This window comes from Adiantum capillus-veneris, chromosome 20 (assembly GCF_014529385.1).
Source record: "Adiantum capillus-veneris isolate H3 chromosome 20, ASM1452938v2, whole genome shotgun sequence".
NCBI classification, from domain to species: domain Eukaryota; kingdom Viridiplantae; phylum Streptophyta; class Polypodiopsida; order Polypodiales; family Pteridaceae; genus Adiantum; species Adiantum capillus-veneris.
In genome coordinates, this window is record NC_140950.1 from 9578235 (window position 1) to 9598900 (window position 20666).

At 44.5% G+C, this 20666-nt stretch overlaps 1 protein-coding gene across 1 annotated transcript in view; it reads right to left on the reverse strand.

The window, feature by feature from the left end:
• Nucleotides 1–459: 459 nt before the first annotated feature.
• LOC147432073 (uncharacterized) overlaps nucleotides 460–20666 on the reverse strand; it is an 86679-nt gene continuing 66472 nt past the window's right edge. Inside the window, exons 8-14 of the mRNA XM_086492083.1 lie at nucleotides 3783–4280; nucleotides 2924–3139; nucleotides 2655–2843; nucleotides 2355–2521; nucleotides 2112–2264; nucleotides 1952–2036; nucleotides 460–1578 (exon numbers count right to left, since the gene is read on the reverse strand). Coding sequence (XP_086348209.1) covers nucleotides 1195–1578; nucleotides 1952–2036; nucleotides 2112–2264; nucleotides 2355–2521; nucleotides 2655–2843; nucleotides 2924–3139; nucleotides 3783–4280 — 1692 coding nt within the window. The 3' untranslated portion in view covers nucleotides 460–1194. The remainder of the gene's footprint in view (nucleotides 1579–1951; nucleotides 2037–2111; nucleotides 2265–2354; nucleotides 2522–2654; nucleotides 2844–2923; nucleotides 3140–3782; nucleotides 4281–20666) is intronic.

Sequence of the window (20666 nt, forward strand, 5' to 3'; positions counted from 1 at the left end):
GTTTTATATGATATAAAATAGACATACATGACTTGAGGAAGAAGCAATGAGTGGTGAAGAAACTTTCCAAAAAAAGTAAATGCCTTGTCTAGTGTTTTTGCTAGACTCCTTGCTTAGTCATTGGTATAACTCTTATCAACTGAATGAAAGGGTGATAAAGCCCTTGAAAATGTATCATCATCATGCAAGTGTGAGAATATCCGGAAATGGCACAAGAAGCAATTGAGTCCAATTTAGATACTCTTAAATAATATAGAGCAATAGATGAGCTTCCGGGCTTTTTGTATTTTTAAAAAAAAACTTATTCAGTGGTGGACAGGTTTTGTGATTGGTAGCCTTGAAAATGACATCCACTATCCGGGAGTGGAAGAGAGAGAGAGAGAGGGGGGGGGGGGGGGGGGGGGGGGGGGGGGGGGGGGGTGGCCCAATCCACCACTAAGGGTTTAATCAGTTGTCACAGATACAAAGAGAAGCATCAGTTGAAGGTGAAAAGAGGGGGTGGCACAAAGCCCATGTTGAGAGTGGAAGATATACGCCTTCCAGCCAGCATATGAAGCAGTTGAACATTGTTATCATGAATTTGAATGTGTCGTACTGTTTACACTTTGTATCCAGTGACAAAAATGACCAACAAACAAGAGGCAGCCTCTTTTATTGCCTTCCATAGACTGGTGCAAAACTCAATGTCAACTGACATCCGCCCACGAACCAAACCCTGTTCGCATTATGGGCTAAGATATGAGCGTCTTATGTCGTGTACTCATTGCTAGATGCTACTGGAACAAGTGGCCAGCAACACAAATTTCGTTGAACAAGCTTCTTAAAAGTGCCTACAACTGGGCAAACACTCCCAAAACTTTCCCTCTGGAGATAAATATGTATGATACCATCATACATATGACAACAGCTCAAGCACACGAGAAGGTAGAAGGCTGATGTAGAGGCACGCCCTAGTCCTTGCAATTTCTATGCCAGGATCGCAGCAACAAATAATGTCTGTGGAAGGCAAGTCCCTTAGATACTGGCATTTGGAGTAGCGGACACAGAGTGAGATGCAACCAGAACGTAGACCCATTGCTTGTGTGTCAAGAACACTCCATGCTTCCCTTTCCAAATTGTAGTATTTATGGATGAACCCCCCGTCTCGTAACATTTCTCTGCCTGTCTACTTAAATCGTAAATGCAAGTCTTATTTTAACCACCTGCCAGCGGTTTTTGTCGGTACCTGCTTTGAATCCTTTTTAGCCTCTCTTTGTTTTTCTTCTTTTTCTCCAAACGCTGATTAATATGTTCTCGACGCTCCCTCTCAAACATGCCTTGCCAATATACCTCGCCTGTTTGAGGCCATAGCCTTCCATCATGCTGCCCATCATCAAACTCTTCTGCCAAATCTTCATCCATGCTTTTTAAGGTGCTGTACACAAAATACTTCACCCACATTTGACCCTGCCTGCCCTCTAAAGGATGTTGTTCACGCATGATTCCTGTCTTTGGATCGACAAATATCATGACCCGAGCACTATGATATGCCCAAACATTCACGAGGAGATCCAACAATCTGCAATAACAGTGTTTCACCTGTAGTTGCATGCAAAATTGCCAATGAGTACTTTGAAAATGAGCGATTCCTTTCTAAAGTACACTTTTATCAAGTCACAAATCCATCTAGAGGCTAGAGTTCTTGACATGCATCCACAATCAGGCTGACGTTATCACAGCTATCAACATCAAACCAATGCCTTGGTATTATATGGAGGTAACCATTGAGAACCAATGCCTTGATTGTTTAAGAAGGTTTCTTTCCTTCTCCTTTAATCACACCACTATCATGATTCATTCCTAAGACTCTGGAAAATACATAGATATCAAAAAGCTTTGGAGAATAGGAGACATAAACATAAACAATAAAAACGCAAAAACACATGTTCTCCAGTCATTAAGCTCACTGTACCTCAGAGTTGGAAACTCCTAAGCAGCACCTTCCACCATCATGATGCTCTGTGTGGTGTTGCCAATCTAAGGCATCGACAAACATCCTACATTCATGAAGAAGCAAAATGGTGAGGAGCATACTTTAGCTTATGATTAGTCGAATTGAAAATCATAATTACCTCGCAAACATCACAAATTCAAGAAAGGATGATGTGGGCATTGCCCAGCAATGGAGAGCTGACCACTTTCCACCATCAACCGGCATCGGTGGCAAGGATGCCCACGTAGAAGGAAGCCCATACATTTGTTTAAAAACATCCATGAACACAGACCTATCATGAAAAACCAATTGTATGATGTTTGAGTGCGCAGTTGGCAATCAGCTATTTAAAACCATTGATTTATAAAAGATTAACATTAACCTGCAGCTATTGTTATTGATCAGGTCACAATAAGACCAAAAATCATCGTGAATTGACAGAACACTTTGATCCTCTGCAATATGACCCCAAAAATAAAAAGCATCCCCATGTTCTGCAATCTTCACCGCATCTCTTAAATTTTTCTCTGCTTCTATTGACAAGGAAGCCTGCATTGTTTACATGACCCAAACAATGAAAAATCTGTTGCAAGAGCAAAGCCTGACTAGATTACCCCCTTATAGCACAAGTTTTGCTGCTGTAAAAAAACACACTCCCAACTAATTTCTGTTTCTGAAATACCTTTCTGCCAAATGCCTTCCAAGACTGAAAACCAATCCAAGAGTTCTTATGCACTCTATCAATGCGATTTGCAATGGCAAACAATGCTCCAAATTCACACAAGACTTCTTCATAATATGTGTTGTTTAGTAATGGGAGGCGGACAGCCACATCTATGTCATCGTGTACAGGTCGTTTTTGCCTTGATAGCTGTGAAACACAACAATCGAGCACTGAAATCACCATAAGCAAGCAAAACCTGATAACCATGTGGGAACTCTAAAACTCACCAAACTCACACCCCGGTAGGTAGGATCATTTTGATGCACAAAGACAGAAGCACCGATGCCATAGTAGGGCTCATAAATACATATAGGCTGACCCGTTCTCTCGAGTTCTCCATCATCACGTTCATGAAGCTCTGTGTTTTTCAACCTCTCCATTTTCTTCACAACTTTATATACATCTTCCCAGGAGCCCCGCAAAAGCTCATGTCTTTCCTCGACCTAAGCAGGGTTCAAAACAACAGTTGTGAAAGTTTTCAAACTAATATCAATCATCCATCAACATTACAGAAAACATCTGTGCTCATAGCTCAGTTTCTAAACATATGTTCACAAAAGACTGCCTCCTCAAGGTAGAATTTTCTCAGCTTCTAATTAGATGTGTGGTAGACTGCATACTAATACCCCCCCTCACCTTCACTCTTTCCCTGTTTAAATTTGTCCCTTGATTTGTGATTCAACTCAGTGGCACAATTACAAAAAATGTTTGTACTCTCTCACCGAAGAACATGTCTAAGATGAAGATGAGTTTTGAAAATTTTTCTTTGTCATCATCATTCTTTGGTACCTTCTTTAGGAGTCAAAGATGTCTAAGAATAGTGAAATTGGAATTTTTTCTTTTTGTTCTTCACTTCCAGCTACTTGGAGCTAGCTAGGCTGTGGTCAACAAACCTCTTGTTTAATCAATAAATTCGAATTCTAGAAATCACACCATGAAGTTCTCAATATAATTTCACAAAAGAACTCAGATTGCCACCTGAGAGCATTGCAAGCTGTTTTGACAGAAACCACGATATAGAATCAAAATGGCAGAAATCAATAAAAGAATTATTACTGCCCCACACCTCAAATAAAGAATACACACCTGTTCTTCCTCTTTCCTTTCCAGATCATCTGACAAGACTATTGCTTTTTCTTCCTCCCACTCATCTTGTGTAAGAATGTCGTAATCTTCCTCGTTCTCCTCAAAGCTCTGGCTATTGTTTCTGGTGGCATTTAGCTGCCTTTCTATGGTGTAAACCAAATCTGAAACAGCCTGATTTCCTTCAACAAGAACGCTCCCAATTTCGTAGTTATTTATGCCATTTACAAGTTCCCATTGCCAATCAGCTGTCAGGGAGCTAGATACTTCTGACTTGGGTTTGGGGACCATTGTGCCAGATGGGAAAGCAAGGACATTTTCAAGCAAATCAGCATAACCCTTGAAAACATTATGCACCATGAGAGTTGTTGCATGCACCAGGCCTGCCGAACTGACTGCTTGATCCTGATTAGAACACTTCGATATTGAGAGTGCAATCTTCCCAGAGAGAGCATTGAGGTCTCCAGCAGGATAAAGAAGACTTCCAGAACCGTCTATCAGCTGAAAGAAAAAACTCTCTCTCTCTCTCTCTCTCTCTCTCTCTCTCTCTCTCTCTCAGCGGACGATGTCACACTACAGAGATCATTTCCGTACCATATTGGAGGACGGGTTCATACAGTGACCACGCTATATGGACATTTACATACCACACAGCTCACGAGTGGCGATTGGTCAGCTCAGAGTAACATTCCCAAGGAGGAGAGAGTCTGCCGAGTATGCAGAGAGGAGGTGGAGAGTGAGGAGTACTTTGTTTGCAGATGCAGAGCTTACAATGATATTAGTGTCACGTTTCAGAGGGCAGCCTACCCTACGCAAGATCTTGCACTCTCAAGATCAGAGACAGTTGGCACACTACCTACTGGAGATACAAAGGCGCGAGACACACTTCTACAGCCACCTACAAAGACACGGGGACGCGCGGGGGGGGGGGGGGGGGGGGGGGGGGGGGGGGGGGGGGGGGTAACGGTCACAGCTTACAATTTTTTTCCAGAGGACCACACCCCCTCTACTCCCAGATCCACCGAGGGGAGTGACTCTCCAGCAGGCTGAGACAAGCCGGGCCAGACGATGCCCACGTATTGCTGGATGTCAGGCCCCACAACTCTACCGCAGACAGATTTGGGAGATCCAGAACCAAGCGCGTCGAGCTACTGAGGAGAGACGAGCCCAGATGATGGCTCACCCAATTGCATTCATCCGGGCAACTCTTGCTCACGATCCTCCCATGTACCACATTTCACACCCTCCTATTGGCACAGGATGGAGCTAGCTAGCTTGATGCATTTGCATGGTTGTACTATCTAAGCATATAGACATGCACATACCCCTAGTACTAGAGCTCCATTCCCCCCCCCCCCCCTTATAGATCCCATCACAAACCAAGGTTTATATCCTTATCCTTATTTTGTACCAGTTTGGATTGTTTTTGTTTTTTTGATAGATGGAGGACATACACATATGTATATTCGATTTGTCTCCTAGGCCCACTTCGGCCTCACATAGACGTTAAAAATCTCTCTCTCTCTCTCTCTCTCTCTCTCTCTCTCTCTCCATTGTAATCAGTTTGGTCTCATAGGTCATTTTGGCCTTTTGTGGACGTTAATATATCATTTCATTTCATTTCATATCTCTCTCTCTCTCTCTCTCTCTCTCTCTCTCTCTCTCTCTCTCTCTCTCTCTGGATAGTTTCCTAAAATCCTCTTCTTCTCGTGTGTGTGTGTGTGTGTGTGTGTGTGTGAGAGAATAAAAAGAGGAAAATAATATAACCTTTCTATCACCCAAGTGTGGTAGATTGGTTATGCTATTTCCCACTTGAATAGCAGGTCTTGAGTTCAACTCTCGTCAGATCTTTGAGGTCTGTTGGGATAGTTTCCTACGACGTTAAAATCATCTTCTCCTTCTTCTTCTTCTTCTTCTTCTCTCTCTCTCTCTCTCTCTCTCTCTCTCTCTCTCTCTATATATATATATATATAGTACCCCTGACACTGTACTAGAGTCACACATGGATGTAACGTTTTGGTCTTATGAGTCATTTTGGCCTTTTGAAGACGTTAATATAACATCTCATCTCATCTCTCTCTCTCTCTCTCTCTCTCTCTCTCTCTCTCTCTCTCTCTCTCTCTCTCTCCGATGGTGCAGCAGAAGAATTTTTTTTTTGGCTATAACAGGCAGAAATCAATAGTTATCAGAAAAATTGCAAAAAATTCAAAATTCAGTTTTTTCTCACAAATTGCAAAGTTTGCAGAAATTGGAGAAAATGTACGCCATGTATGCTTAATGTGGGAGAACATGTATGCATAATGTGGAAGCACTTGTGCGTGTAGTGTGGTCTCCTCCCGCCCCAAAATTCCTCTCGTTTTTTGCAGCAACCAAACATGAGGAAGCAAAATGATAAGCCTGACCCCTTAGAAGATACAGGTCAAAAGTGCAAAGAAGAAATGACCGAAACCATTAACAACATCAACCGGAACCTATTAGGGACAATAAAAATGCTCGAAGATCGCGTTTTGGCCCAAGAGAGCAAGATCACTGCAATGGGAGATCGTGTGACGGCCCTAAACGAAGAGATTGCGTCACTCAAAGAAGGAGCTCGCTGAGGCACGATCACGAAACACGCTTGAAGAGGGAGAATTACAACCCTCTGTAATAGAAGAACTCAACACGATAAAAGAGAAAGTGCGAGCCATCAAAGAGGGGGAAGAGCAGCATAAAGAAATGATGACTTCTTGGGTGGAAGTTATTACAAAGACTCAACAGAAAGCAAATGAGACTGAGAAATGGATTGAGGTTGCCAAGAAAGGGAAAAGCAAGGAAACAACATCCACACCCACCATTATCAACCTGACACTAGAGGAGGAGCAAAGAAGACGAGTACGCTCTCTGCATGTGAAAATTTGCGGCCTTAAAGACAAAGATAATGTCAACAAAGAGGTAAAAGAACTCATGGCTTTGATGGGGGTTCATGAGCCAATGCACTCAAGACCTTAGAGAGTGGGCAACAAGAAAAATGGGAGCAAGGGGTACTCATCCTTCGTTTTCCCTCCATGGAAGCGAAGGACTTTTTGAAGAAGAGACCAACTCTTAAGAAGACGGGTATCTTTCTCGACGATGACTTTACCCTCTCACAGGTCGCCCATATGCAGGAGGTCCACACACAGAGTTGCTACCTAGAATTATAATGGATCTATGCGCCTTGATGTGGGTGCTTTTGAGGAGAGTTTTATCGGGAGAGACATCATCTTCTACTCTGAGACACATCAGCCTTCAGGCCCCTGGGCACTCTATGCCTCACATTAGTGGATACAAATGGGAGACAGCCTGTAGAGAGGAGACACGATCAGAGCACAAAGGGCAGGGCTCAAGAGGAGTGGCAATGTTATTGAGGGAGGAGTTGCAGCCATTGATACATATAGCCCGCAATGATGAGCAAGCTAGGTACATGTGGGTGAGATTGAGAGCAGAGATAGGCAGATATCTTTACATTGCTATTTGCTACTTTCACCCGAGTACGTCAGTATATGCACCACCCAGAGGAGAGTCCCCCTTCGCTATTTTGGATGATGACATATGGGAGTTCTCTAGAGATGGTGACATTATCATTCTAGGGGATTTCAATTCTAGGATTGCCCATCATCAGACAGTATTTTATGATACTTCAGAGGAGATGCTGAGAGAGCTGGATGTTGCAGAGACGGGCCTATCCAGACTATCACAAGATGATGGGGAACATACCGAGTATGAACGGCACTTGATAGACATGGGGACTGCACATGGATTGGCCATCTTGAATGGCCTACAGAGATTTCTTGCCGTGGGAGGTTTCACATGCTTTTCACACAAACATGGAGCCAGCACGGTGGATTGTGTCATGGCACAACCGAGCCTCATCTCTAGTATCCAGGATCTCATAGTTGGGCCCAAACCTGTTGGGGTAACAGTGGATCGTGCTCTTGTGTCGTTGAACATCTCTTTCCAGTTCAGTGTAGCACACAGAACACGGGTAGCAGCCCCTACTCGCTACACCTTCACGCGGCAAACGGATTCTGTATACATAGACGGGATCTACAGACGCCTATGCACTGAGGAGCCTGGGCGATCTCTGGAGGAGCTTACTACTATACTGACACAGACATTACATGATGCAACAGCAAAGGCATGCCCACACACCCAGCCTGAGCAAAGACGCCGTTCTGGGAGCATGCCTCGAAACAGCTGGTATGATGAAGAATGCCGCCAAACTAGAGCTAGACTTCAGAAGAGAGGTGCTTTTGGGGGGCATCACTCACAGATAGTCACAAATTGACTTCCGACGCCTAGTGCGGCGGAAAAAGAGGGCATTTTTGGTTCAACTAAAGCAAGATCTATACCAGCTAGTCTTGAGTCAGGACTCGCGTGAGGCAGGGCGGCTCTTTCATGAGCAGTACCCCCCCGGCCATTACCTCTACAGAGACCTGGGGTCAGTACGCATCATCTTTGTACACAGTTCCTGGACAACCGCCCCTTCCCGACCCCCCCAATCCATGCCCACGTGTCACAAAGTGATGACATGGCGGACAGCAGAAACCCTAATTTCTGCAAGAAACCCTAAAATTCCTGCAAACCCTAATTTCTACCAAAAACCCTGATTTCCGGAAATCGTGGAGGTTGAAAAAAATATATATATATTTTGAAAATGATGAGCGACGCGAATTTTGCTTTTTTTTATAAGAAAAAAGAGAAAAAGACTCTCTAAGAGAGAGAGAGAACTGATGCTTTTTATTTTAAAAGCTTTTGGGGCTCTACTATTGGGCATCCCTTGTACCTTTAAATTAGTGGTGAGGGCCTCACTTCTCAGAGCATCTGGACGCAGAGTTTGAGAGTGAAACCCTAACCGCTCTCTTGTACTTTGATGATTGATTAATACAAAAAGAAATACCGAAAGGGGCGCCAGTCTTTGGGGCCAATATCTCTAGGCACGGAATTCCGCCGGGCCAGTGCAAATCTATTGTGATCTGTGAATTGTTTTGAAGTGGTTATTTGGTGCTGTCGCGGTTGATTCTTGACTTGGAGTGTCCAAGTCTGTTACAGTGGTATCAGAGCACGGCCGATTCCTCTTCTACGAGAAATCCGAATCCTCGAATTTTTTTTCCGCGGCACCTATGGCTTCAAGCAATGATCAGTCGACTCCCTCTGCATCTGGAGATGCGGGCTGGGATCACAACGAAGATTCAGACAGAGAGTATGGCCCGCCTCGGCCTACTCAGGCGGAGCAACGAGAGATGGAGCGTCGTCAATTGATTGGCGATGCAACAAAGATGATGCTCAATTTTGCCAAGGACCCGAAGATGGCAAAATGAACCAGACCTCTTTGGAAGAGGTACAGATGGAGTGACAAAGAACCACAACACCACTCCCAAAACCCGCTCTCAAGAAACCTTCTGCCTCCAAGAAAATATACAGAGAAGGAACTGGAGAACTTGGTTGATGCACGGATTGCTCAGCTTTTTGACGCGCAAAAGAAAGGCAAAAAGCACGGCAAAAAGCAGAAGAAAGGCATTGACTTCCCGGGATATTTGGGTCGTCGGTCGACATTCGACAAGGCAAAGAAACAAAAGAAGCGTGTTCGATTTGAAGGAGTACCCAGTTCTTCTTCTTCTTCTTCTTCTTCTTCTGATAGTTCTTCTAGCTCCTCGGATTCGAGCGAAGAAGACAGAAAAAGCAAAAAGCGAAGCAAGAACAACGCTTCGGAAAGGGCAAGAAAAAGGCAAGGAAGTCTAAGTCTCGCCCAGAGACTGACAGTTCTATTGAGGACTCGTCTACAGACAGCTCACATTCCGATGACAGAAAGTTTTATGCGAACAAGAAGAATTTTTACAAAGCCAACCAGTATGACTTTCTCGAAGATAAAAGCAAGAAAGTCCGAGAGTTTAAGGAAGGTGGCCACTCGATCAAGTTTGATACTTTTCAGGATACTCAGATGCTTCGAAGGCTTTGTCTTTTATATAGCAGTTTGACATCGCTTTCGCGGGAGGACGCTATTCAGAGCACTCCAAGATTCGGAGAGCTACCTCTTACCTTAAGGGGAATGCTCGTACTTGGTGGTCCACGCTTCTTTTAAACAAGACTGCGCCAGTTAAATGGCTGAAATTTAAAAAAGCTTTTTATTTCTTCTTGGTTGACGCAAGAATATGAACGAGATATACGAGCTGCTTGGAACCATCTTCGGATGACCAAGAAAGATACAATTAATGCTTATTGTGAAAGATTCTGGAGCTCTTTTCTACCCGCCTCTTCATTCACGAAGTTCTCGTTCAGAGAACAGATTGAGCGGTTTACCTTGGGTCTACCTGCAGAGACCCGAGATCACTGCTTGGAACAGAAGTTAGCTTTGATGAGTCATGCGAAGCGGGGCTTTGCCATTCACTCTGGCAGTCTGACCTACCCCACAGATGAGGCCATGACACAACGAGCCGAACAGACTTCTGGGAATGAAAGCAGAAAGAAAAAGAGCAACCCAGAGAAAAATGATGCACGACCCAAGCTTACTCCTGAGGAGAGAGCTCGCTTCATCAGAGAGGGGAAGTGCTTTGGATGCGGGGAACAAGGACATATCTCCGCGAAGTGCCCTAATAAGGCACAAAAAGAACAGAATGATAAAGACGACGACAGGTTTGAGAGTTCGAGAGCAGCTGAGGAATGTGGCAGAAAAGGCAGATAGAAAAGCAGAACTGGTACCACATGGCGTGGGACCTGCACCGAATCTAATGAATGAAAGTACAAACTTTGCCGCTTTTGTGGCAAAGTGAAGGATCAGGAAGCTCTTTTGAAGGAGCCAAGGCCAACTTCTTTTCACTTGGAATTGGCAGCTCGATTTGGAATTACGCCCGACAGACTGACGCCACAGGCAGAGGTAGTTCGACTGGCACCCGGATGGGATGTTGCCATTACACCGAGCATTGGCATACTTTGTTTGCAATGACAGGGGTGTTCAGGGGTGACGTTCTACTCAGGATCCCTTGGTACCACAAGAACTACGCCGTGGTTGACAAGCGGGCCGAGAAAGCGACTTTGATAAATGAAGGGCTTAGAGATTGTACTTGATGAACTTCAGTTTCTTACTCATTCTTTTGGGAGAGAACTGAACGCTGGATAAAGTTTGAATATGTTTTGACCTGATCAAAAGAACGCCAAGATTTTTCTCCACACTCATGCCGATTGCTTTTCAGAGGGCCTGAAGATCAAACCATTGATCTGATACCTGGAAGCTCGCCACCGAATCGGCCACCTTACTATGTGAGCCGAGTACAGAATCAAAAGATTATGAGCCCACTGAAAGACCTCTTGGAAAAGGGTCTTGTCCAGCCTAGTACTTCACCGTATTGCTCTCCAGTGTTGTTGGTTTTGAAGAAAGACGGATCTTGGAGAATGTGCATCGATTATAGCACTCTCAACGAAATCACCATCAAGAACAGATTTCCGATTCCTAGGATCGATGATATACTCGACAAGTTACATGGATCCTCGTGCTTTAGCAAGATTGACTTGAAGAGTGGATATCATCAGATCAGGATAGCGCCAGGAGATGTCTACAAGACAGCTTTTCGCACGACTTTTGGGTTATTTGAGTTTTTGGTGATGCCTTTTGGCTTAACCAATGCTCCTGCGACATTTAACCGGATGATGGACAGGATTTTTCGAGAGTACACGGTATTTGTTGGCACTTTCTTTGACGACATCATTGTTTTCTCCAAGAATGAGGCAGAACACAAAGATCATCTGCTTCAAGTCTTTCAAGCATTACGATATCACACGTTAGTGATTAATGCAAAGAAAAGTGATTTTTTCCTACCAGAGATACACTTTTTGGGACACATTGTGTCAGCACAGCAGGAGTGAAAATGGACCCGGCCAAGATAGAGACTATCCGTGATTGGCCCGATTTGAGGAATGTCCATGAAGTTAGAAGCTTCTTGGGACTGTGTTCGTACTACAGGCGGTTCATACGAAAGTTTGCAGAGGTTGCTTCCCTTTTGCATACCTTGACACAAAAAGGAGTACCTTTTTCATGGGGACCCACAAAGGTGACTGCCTTTTGGACATTGAAAGAGAAATTGACTACGGGACCTATTTTGACTTTGCTGGACTTGCAGAAGTCATTTAAAGTATATTGTGATGCTTGTGGTCATAGTCTGGGTACGGTCTTGATGCAAGAAGGCCATGTCATAGCTTACGAGAGACATTTGTTCTCTAGGCCGAAGATGACAGCAAAGATCTATGAGAAAGAGCTTTTGGCCGTTATCCATGCTCTTACTCAGTGGCGGCATTACTTACTCGGAGCGGATTTTACTGTCTTTACAGACCATCAGAGTTTGCACTACTTCTTGTCACAGAAGCAGCTTTCGGAAAAGCAGATGCGGTGGGCGAACATCTTGTCACAGTTCCACTTCCAGATTGTCCATGTGCAGGGACAGAAGAATGTGGTAGCAGATGCTTTGTCTCGGAAACCGTTGGTTCTGGCTGTTTCTGCGATACATCATAAGAGCTTCGAGGATATGGTCGATCAGTATGCCACAGATACAGATTTTGCAAATATTTTCACACGGATACGGGATGGGGAGACAGTAGCTGGATACTCCCTTCGGGAAGGCTACTTGATCAAAAAGACTATGTTGTGCGTTACACAGCCGTTGAGGGATAAGGTTATGACTGAATGCCACTGTCCACCTTTTACGGGTCACCGCAGCATTCCTACCACCATGAAGGGGGTAGAGAGATACTTCTTTGGGCAGTTGCTTGGTATGCCAGAAGGTCAAGTTTGACAGGCATAAGGCACAGGGATTGTTACAGCCTTTACCCATACCCACCCACCACTGGGAAAGTATTGCAATGGATTTCATTTTTGATCTCCCGAGAACACAGAAAGATCACGATGATTTTCCGATTACATGGCAGGTCTGAGACGATTGTCTCCGACAGAAACCCCAGATTTATGAGTTTGTTTTGGAAGGCAATTTGGGAGAACATTGGCACGCAGTTGCAGTTCTCGTCATCGTTCTACTTGCAGACTGACGGGCAATTTGAGATTGCCAATTCAGTGATTTTAGATTTATTGAAGTCTTGTATCTCGGATCAGAAGACTCAATGGGAAAACAACTTACCTTTGGTGGAATTTGCCTACAATAACACGATACACTCTTCGACGGGGAAGACGCCATGTGAGATTGTTGAAAGTGCTACAAAGGTTTCATCCTTCCTAGGCACGAAAGATTAGATATTGGAAGCGGATGAATATTCGCGAGATTTGGATACGGCTTTTGCCAAGGTTCGCCAGACTTTGCAGGAGTCTCAAGAACAACAGAAAAAGGCAGCGGATCGCCATCGTCGCGACTTGAAATTGAAGGAGGATGATTGGGTGCTCTTATGTTTTGAGAAGGCACGCCTAAGAAAGAAAAAGGGAAAGGAGAGGCTTTTTCCAAAGCTTAGTATGCGATACTACGGACCTTTCCAGATAACTGAAAAGATAAATGATGTCTCCTTCTGATTGAAACTGCCAGATACTTGGAGGATTCACAATGCATTGCATGTGAATCTCTTGAAACCTGTTAAGGGTGATGTGCCTGATGATGGGGAGCCTGATGAGCAACCCGAAGTGGAAGAAAACGAGGAGATCCTTGTTCCTGAACAGATTTTGGCACATAATGATACGAAGAAAGGTAATGTCCGAAGGCGGTTCTTGGTTTAGTTTAAGAACTTTCCTGCATTTGATGCGAAGTGGATGGAGGAGGAGGACCTAGCAGATACTCCTCGGATTGTGAAACTTTACCTCGATGTTTTGGTTTAGCATAGTCTACTCCAAACGAAACCCAGAAATTCAGCTTGGCCGAAGATCTGGTGCAGTGGGATGCACAAGAGGGGAGTTACTCCGCTCCTTTGTCAACAGATGCCTTGATTTTGATACTAAAGTCATTCATGTCTCTTTGAGCTTCAGGGATACTGAGAGCTGACAGTATTCTGCTGGATGACTTTATGAAATGGAATTCCTGATAATGATATTGATTTGTTCTTGACTTCTTGTGAGTGCAGGAACTGACAGACGAAATGACTGCATCATTTTGGTCTGATTGATCTCGAATAGACATGGTTGCAATAGGGGTTAGTCAATCGGACATCGATGAGGTCCCGATTGGACCTAGATGTGATTGCTAGCTACATTACCGATAAATCATGGTCTAAGATCCGAATGAATGTTGAATGTCATGTGATGTCCTGTGATGTCATGTGATGTGACTATCGATTTTGTACATGTGCTAGATGTGTGTTCCTAGTACGTAGGTACTAACAGTCAGTGTCTGCTAAGACGGTTTATGGCTTTTGTCGGTTTTGCAGGCGTAATCGCGGTCGATGACAATGCTTTCAAGAGGGGGGTATGTCACAAAGTGATGACGTGGCGGACACCAGAAACCCTAATTTCTGCCAAAAACCCTAAAATCTACAAACCCTAATTTTTGCTAGAAACCCTGATTTCCGAAAATCGCAGAGGTTGAAAAAAATAAAAATAAAATGGAAAATGATGAGCGACGCGAATTTTGCTTTTTTTTTTTAAAAAAAAAGAGAAAAAGACTCTCTAACAGAGAGAGAGAACTGATGCTTTTGATTTTAAAAGCTTTTGGGGCTCTGCTTTTGGGCATCCCTTGTACCTTTAAATTAGTGGTGAGGGCCTCACTTCTCAGAGCATCTAGACGCAGAGTCTGAGAGTGAAACCCTAACCGCTCTCTTGTACTTTGATGATTGATTAATACAAAAAGAAATACCGAAAGGGGCGCCAGTCTTTGGGGCCAATATCTCTAGGAATAGAACTCCGCCGGGCCAGTGCAAATCTATTGTGATCTGTGAATTGTTTTGAAGTGGTTCTTTCGTGCTGTCGCGGTTGATTCTTGACTTGGAGTGTCCAAGTCTGTTACACCACGCACATGTGCTTTTTTCACCACTGAGATGGTGAACAAGGCCATTGACAAGATGAGGACTGGGAGAGCATATGATCGTGATGGCTTAGTGGCTGAGCATTTCAAGCATGCCAGAGATCTACTAGCAGAGCTTCTAGCAGTTATGTTTAACCGTGCCATATGTGAGGGCTTGCCTGATACTTGGAGCCTATCTACGATTGTACCTATTTTCAAGTGAGGAGACCCTATGGAGCCTGGGAATTATCGCACTATCATGATTGGACACACATTGGCACGGTTGTACGCATCCATTCTTGAGCAGCAACTGAGTAGATGGGCAGAGAGGGAGGGAATGCATGCAGCTGGCACGTAGGGTTCAGGAGAGGTTTTTCTACTCTTGACCATATCTTGACACTCAGGGCCATCATTGAGGAGGGTAGATCCCATGGGAGACGGATCTATTGTAGCTTTGTGGACTTCCGCAAAGCATTTGACACAGTACCCAGAGCTAGATTGATGCGCAGATTACAGGAGATGGGAGTACCCACAAAGCTCATTTGGGGGATCATGGCATTGTACAGACTAGTAGTAGGGCATGTACTCACTGTCACAAAGTGATGACGTGGCGGACAGCAGAAACCCTAATTTCTGCCAGAAACCCTAAAATTCCTGCAAACCCTAATTTTTGCCAAAAACCCTAAATTCCGGAAATCGCGGAGGCGGATTATTAATTTTAAATTTAAAAAAAATAATAAAAAAATTTGGAAAATGATGAGCGACGCGAATTTTGCTTTTGCTTTTTTTTATTAAAAAAAAAAAAGAGAAAAGACTCTCTAAGAGAGAGAGAGAACTGATGCTTTTGATTTTAAAAGCTTTTGGGGCTCTGCTTTTAGGCATCCCTTGTAACCTTTAAATTAGTGGTGAGGGCCTCACTTCTCAGAGCATCTGGACGCAGAGTCTGAGAGTGAAACCCTAACCGCTCTCTTGTACTTTGATGATTGATTAATACAAAAAGAAATACCGAAAGGGGCGCCAGTCTTTGGGGCCAATATCTCTAGGCACGGAACTCCGCCGGGCCAGTGCAAATCTATTGTGATCTGTGAATTGTTTTGAAATGGTTATTTGGTGCTGTCGCGGTTGATTCTTGACTTGGAGTGTCCAAGTTTGTTACAGTGGTATCAGAGCACGGCCGATTTCTCTTCTACGGGAAATCCGATCCCCGAATTTTTTTTTCCGCGGCACCTATGGCTTCAGGCAATGATCAGTCGACTCCCTCTGCATCTGGAGATGCGGGCTGGGATCACAACGAAGATTCAGACAGAGAGTATGGCCCGCCTCGGCCTACTCAGGCGGAGCAAACAGAGATGGAGCGTCGTCAATTGATTGGCGATGCAACAAAGATGATGCTCAATTTTGCCAAGGACCCGAAGATGGTAAAATATATGAACCAGACCTCTTTGAAAGAGGTACAGATGGAGTGGCAGAGAACCACAACACCACTCCCGAAACCCGCTCTCAAGAAACCTTCTACCTCCAAGAAATATACGGAGAAGGAACTGGAGAACGTGGTTGATGCACGGATTGACGTGCAAAAGCACGGCAAAAAGCACGGCAAAAAGCACGGCAAAAAGCAGAACAAAGGTACTGACTTCCCGGGATATTTGGGTCGACAAAGCAAAGAAACGGAAGAAGCGTGTTCGATTTGAAGGAGTACCCAGTTCTTCTTCTTCTTCTTCTGACAGTTCTTCTAGCTCCTCGGATTCAAGCGAAGAAGACAGACAAGGTAAAAAGCGAAGCAAGAAGCAACGCTTTGGAAAGGGCAAGCAAAAGGCAAAGAAGGCTAAATCTCGCCCAGTGAGTGACACTTCTACAGAGGACTCGTCTACGGACAGTTCAGACTCTGACAACGGAAACTTTTATGCGAACAAGAGGAATTTTTACAAAGCCAACCAGTATGACTTTCTCGAAGATAAAAGCAAGAAAGTTCGAGAGTTTAAGGAAGGTGGCCAAGCACTTAAGTTTGATACTTTTTCGGGATACTCCGATGCTTCGAAGGCTTTGTCTTTTATACAGCAGTTTGACATCGCTTTCGCGGGAGGACGCTATTCAGAGCACTCCAAGATTCGAAGAGCTGCCTCTTATTTTAAGGGGAATGCTCGCACTTGGTGGTCCACGCTTCTATTAAGCAAGACTGTGCCGGTTACATGGCTGAAATTCAAGAGGCTTTTTATTTCTTCTTGGTTGACTCAAGAGTTTGAGCGAGATATACGAGCTGCTTGGAACCATCTCCGGATGACCAAGAGCGATACAGTGAATTCTTATTGTGAAAGATTCTGGAGCTCTTTTCTACCCGCCTCTTCATTCAAGAAGATCTCGTTCAGAGAACAAATTTGAGCGGTTTACCTTGGGTCTACCTACAGAGATCCGAGATCACTGCTTGGAACAGAAGTCAGCTTCTATTCAGGAGTTGATGAGTCATGCGAAGCGGGGCTTTGCCATTCACTCTGGCAGTCTGACTTACCCCACAGATGAGGCCATGACACAACGAGCCAAACAGACTTCTGGGAATGAAAGTAGAATGAAAAAGAGCAACCCAGAGAAAAAAAAAGGATGCACGACCCAAGCTTACTCCTGAGGAGAGAGCTCGCTTCATTAGAGAGGGGAAGTGCTTTGGATGCGGGGAACATGGACATATTTCCGCAAAGTGCCCTGATAAGGCACAGAAAGAACAGAATGATAAAGACGACGACAGGTGTGAGAGTTCGAGAGCAGCTGAGGAATGTGGCAGAAAAGGCAGATAGAAAAGCAGAACTGGTACCACATGGCGTGGGACTTGCACCGAATCAAATGAATGAAAGTACAAACTTTGCCGCTTTTTTTTTGGGGCAAAGTGAAGGATCAGGAAGCTCTTTTGAAGGAGCCAAGGCCAACTTCTTTTCACTTGGAATTGGCGGCTCGATTTGGAACTACGCCCGACAGACTGATGCCACAGGCGGAGGTAGTTCGACTGGTACTCGGATGGGATGTTGCCATTGCACCGAGCATTGGCAAACTCCGTTTGCAATGACAGGGGTGTTCAGGGCACGTGAGTGACGTTCTACTCGGGATCCCTTGGTACCACAAGAACTACGCCGTGGTTGACTACCGGGCCGAGAAAGCGACTTTGATAAATGAAGGGCTTAGAGATTGTACTTGATGAACTTCAGTTTTCTTACTCATTCTTTTGGGAGAACTGAACGATGGATAAAGGTTGAATATGTTTTGACCTGAAGAAAAGAACGCCAAGATTTTTTTTCTCCACGCTCATGCCGATTGCTTTTGAGAGGGCCTGAAGATCATACCATTGATCTGATATCTGGAAGCACGCCACCGAATCGGCCACCTTATCGTGTGAGCCGAGTACAAAATGAAAAGATTATGAACCAAGTGAAAGACCTCTTGGAAAAGGGTCTTGTCCAGCCTAGTACTTCACCGTATTGCTCTCCAGTGTTGTTGATTTTGAAGAAAGACAGATCTTGGAGAATGTGCATCGATTATAGCACTCTCAACGAAATCACCATCAAGAACAGATTTCCGATTCCTAGGATCGATGATATACTCGACAGGTTACAGGGATCCTTGTGCTTTAGCAAGATTGACTTGAAGAGTGGATATCATCAGATCAGGATAGCGCCTGGAGATGTCTACAAGACAGCTTTTCGGACGACTTTTGGGTTATTTGAGTTTTTGGTGATGCCTTTTGGCTTAACCAATGCTCCTGCGACATTTAACCGGATGATGGACATGATTTTTCGAGAGTACACGGTATTTGTTGGCACTTTCTTTGACGACATCATTGTTTTCTCCAAGAATGAGGCAGAACAGAGAGATCATCTGCTTCAAGTCTTTCAGGCATTACGAGATCACACGTTAGTGATTAATGCAAAGAAAAGTGAATTTTTTTCCTACCAGAGATACACTTTTTGGGACACATTGTGTCAGCAGCAGGAGTGCGAATGGACCCGGCCAAGATAGAGAATATCCGTGATTGGCCCGACTTGAAGAATGTCCATGAAGTTAGAAGCTTCTTGGGACTATGTTCGTACTACAGGCGGTTCATACGAAAGTTTGCAGAGGTTGCTTCCCCTTTGCATACCTTGACACAAAAAGGAGTACCTTTTTCGTGGGGACCCACAGAGGTGACTGCCTTTCAGACATTGAAAGAGAAATTGACTACGGGACCTATTTTGACTTTGCCGGACTTGCAGAAGTCATTCGAAGTATATTGTGATGCTTGTGGTCGTAGTCTGGGTGCGGTCTTGATGCAAGAAGGCCATGTCATAGCTTACGAGAGCCGTTTGTTCTCTAGGCCGGAGATGACAGCACAGATCTATGAGAAAGAGCTTTTGGCGGTTATCCATGCTCTTACTCAGTGGCGGCATTACCTACTCGGAGCGGATTTTATTGTCTTTACAGACCATCAGAGTTTGCGCTACTTCTTGTCACAGAAGCAGCTTTCGGAAAAGCAGATGCGGTGGGCGAACATCTTGTCATAGTTCCACTTCCAGATTATCCATGTGCAGGGACAGAAGAATGTGGTGGCAGATGCTTTGTCTCGGAAACCGTTGGTTCTGGCTATTTCCGCGATCCATCATAGGAGCTTCGAGGATATGGTCGACTAGTATGCCACAGATACAGGTTTTGCAGATATTTTCACACGGATACGGGATGGGGAGACAGTAGCTGGATACTCCCTTCGGGAAGGCTACTTGATGGAAAAGACTATGTTGTGCGTTACACAGCCGTTGAGGGAAAAGGTTATGACTGATTGCCATTGTCCACCTTTTACGGGTCACCGCGGCATTGCTACCACCATGAAAGGGGTAGAGAGAGATTTCTTTTGGCGGAGACTGAAGAAGGATGTGGAAGAGTTTGTGCGCAGTTGCTTGGTATGCCAGAAGGTCAAGTTTGACAGGCATAAGGCACAGGGATTGTTACAGCCTTTACCCATACCCACCTGCCCCTGGGAAAATAATGAAATGGATTTCATTTTTTTTGATCTCCCGAGAATACAGAATGATCACGATGATTTTCCGATTACATGGCACGTCTGAGACGATTGTCTCCGACAGAGACCCTAGATTTATGAGTTTGTTTTGGAAGGCAATTTGGGAGAACATTGGCACGCGGTTGCAGTTCTCGTCATCGTTCCACTTGCAGACTGACGAGCAATCTGAGATTGCCAATTCAGTGATTTTAGATTTATTGAAGTCTTGTATCTCGCATCAGAAGACTCAATGGGAAAAGAACTTACCTTTGGTGGAATTTGCCTACAATAACACGATACACTCTTCGACGGGGAAGATGCCATGTGAGATTGTTGAAACTGCTGCGAAGGTTCCATCCTTTCTGAGCACGAAAGATTAGAAATTTGAAGCGGATGAATATTCGCGAGATTTGGATACGGCTTTTGCCAAGGTTCGCGAGAGAAAAAGGCAGCGGATCGCCATCGTCGCGACATGAAATTGAAGGAGGATGATTGGGTGCTCTTACGTTTTGAGAAGGCACGCCTACGAAAGAACAAGGGAAAGGAGAGGCTTTTTCCAAAGCTTAGTATGCGATACTACGGCCCTTTCCAGATTACTGAAAAGATAAATGAAGTCTCCTTCCGATTGAAACTGCCAGATACTTGGAGGATTCACAATGCATTTCATGTGAATCTCTTGAAACCTTTTAAAGGTGATGTGCCTGATGATGGGGAGCCTGATGAGCAACCCGAAGTGGAAGAAAACGAGGAGATCCTTGTTCCTGAACAGATTTTGGCACATAAGGATACGAAGAATAAGGGTAAAGTTCGAAGGCGGTTCTTGGTTAAGTTCAAGAATTATCCTGCACTTGATGCGAAGTGGATGGAGGAGGAGGACCTAGCAGATACTCCTCAGATTGTGAAACTTTACCTCGATGCTTTTGGTTTAGCATAGTCTAC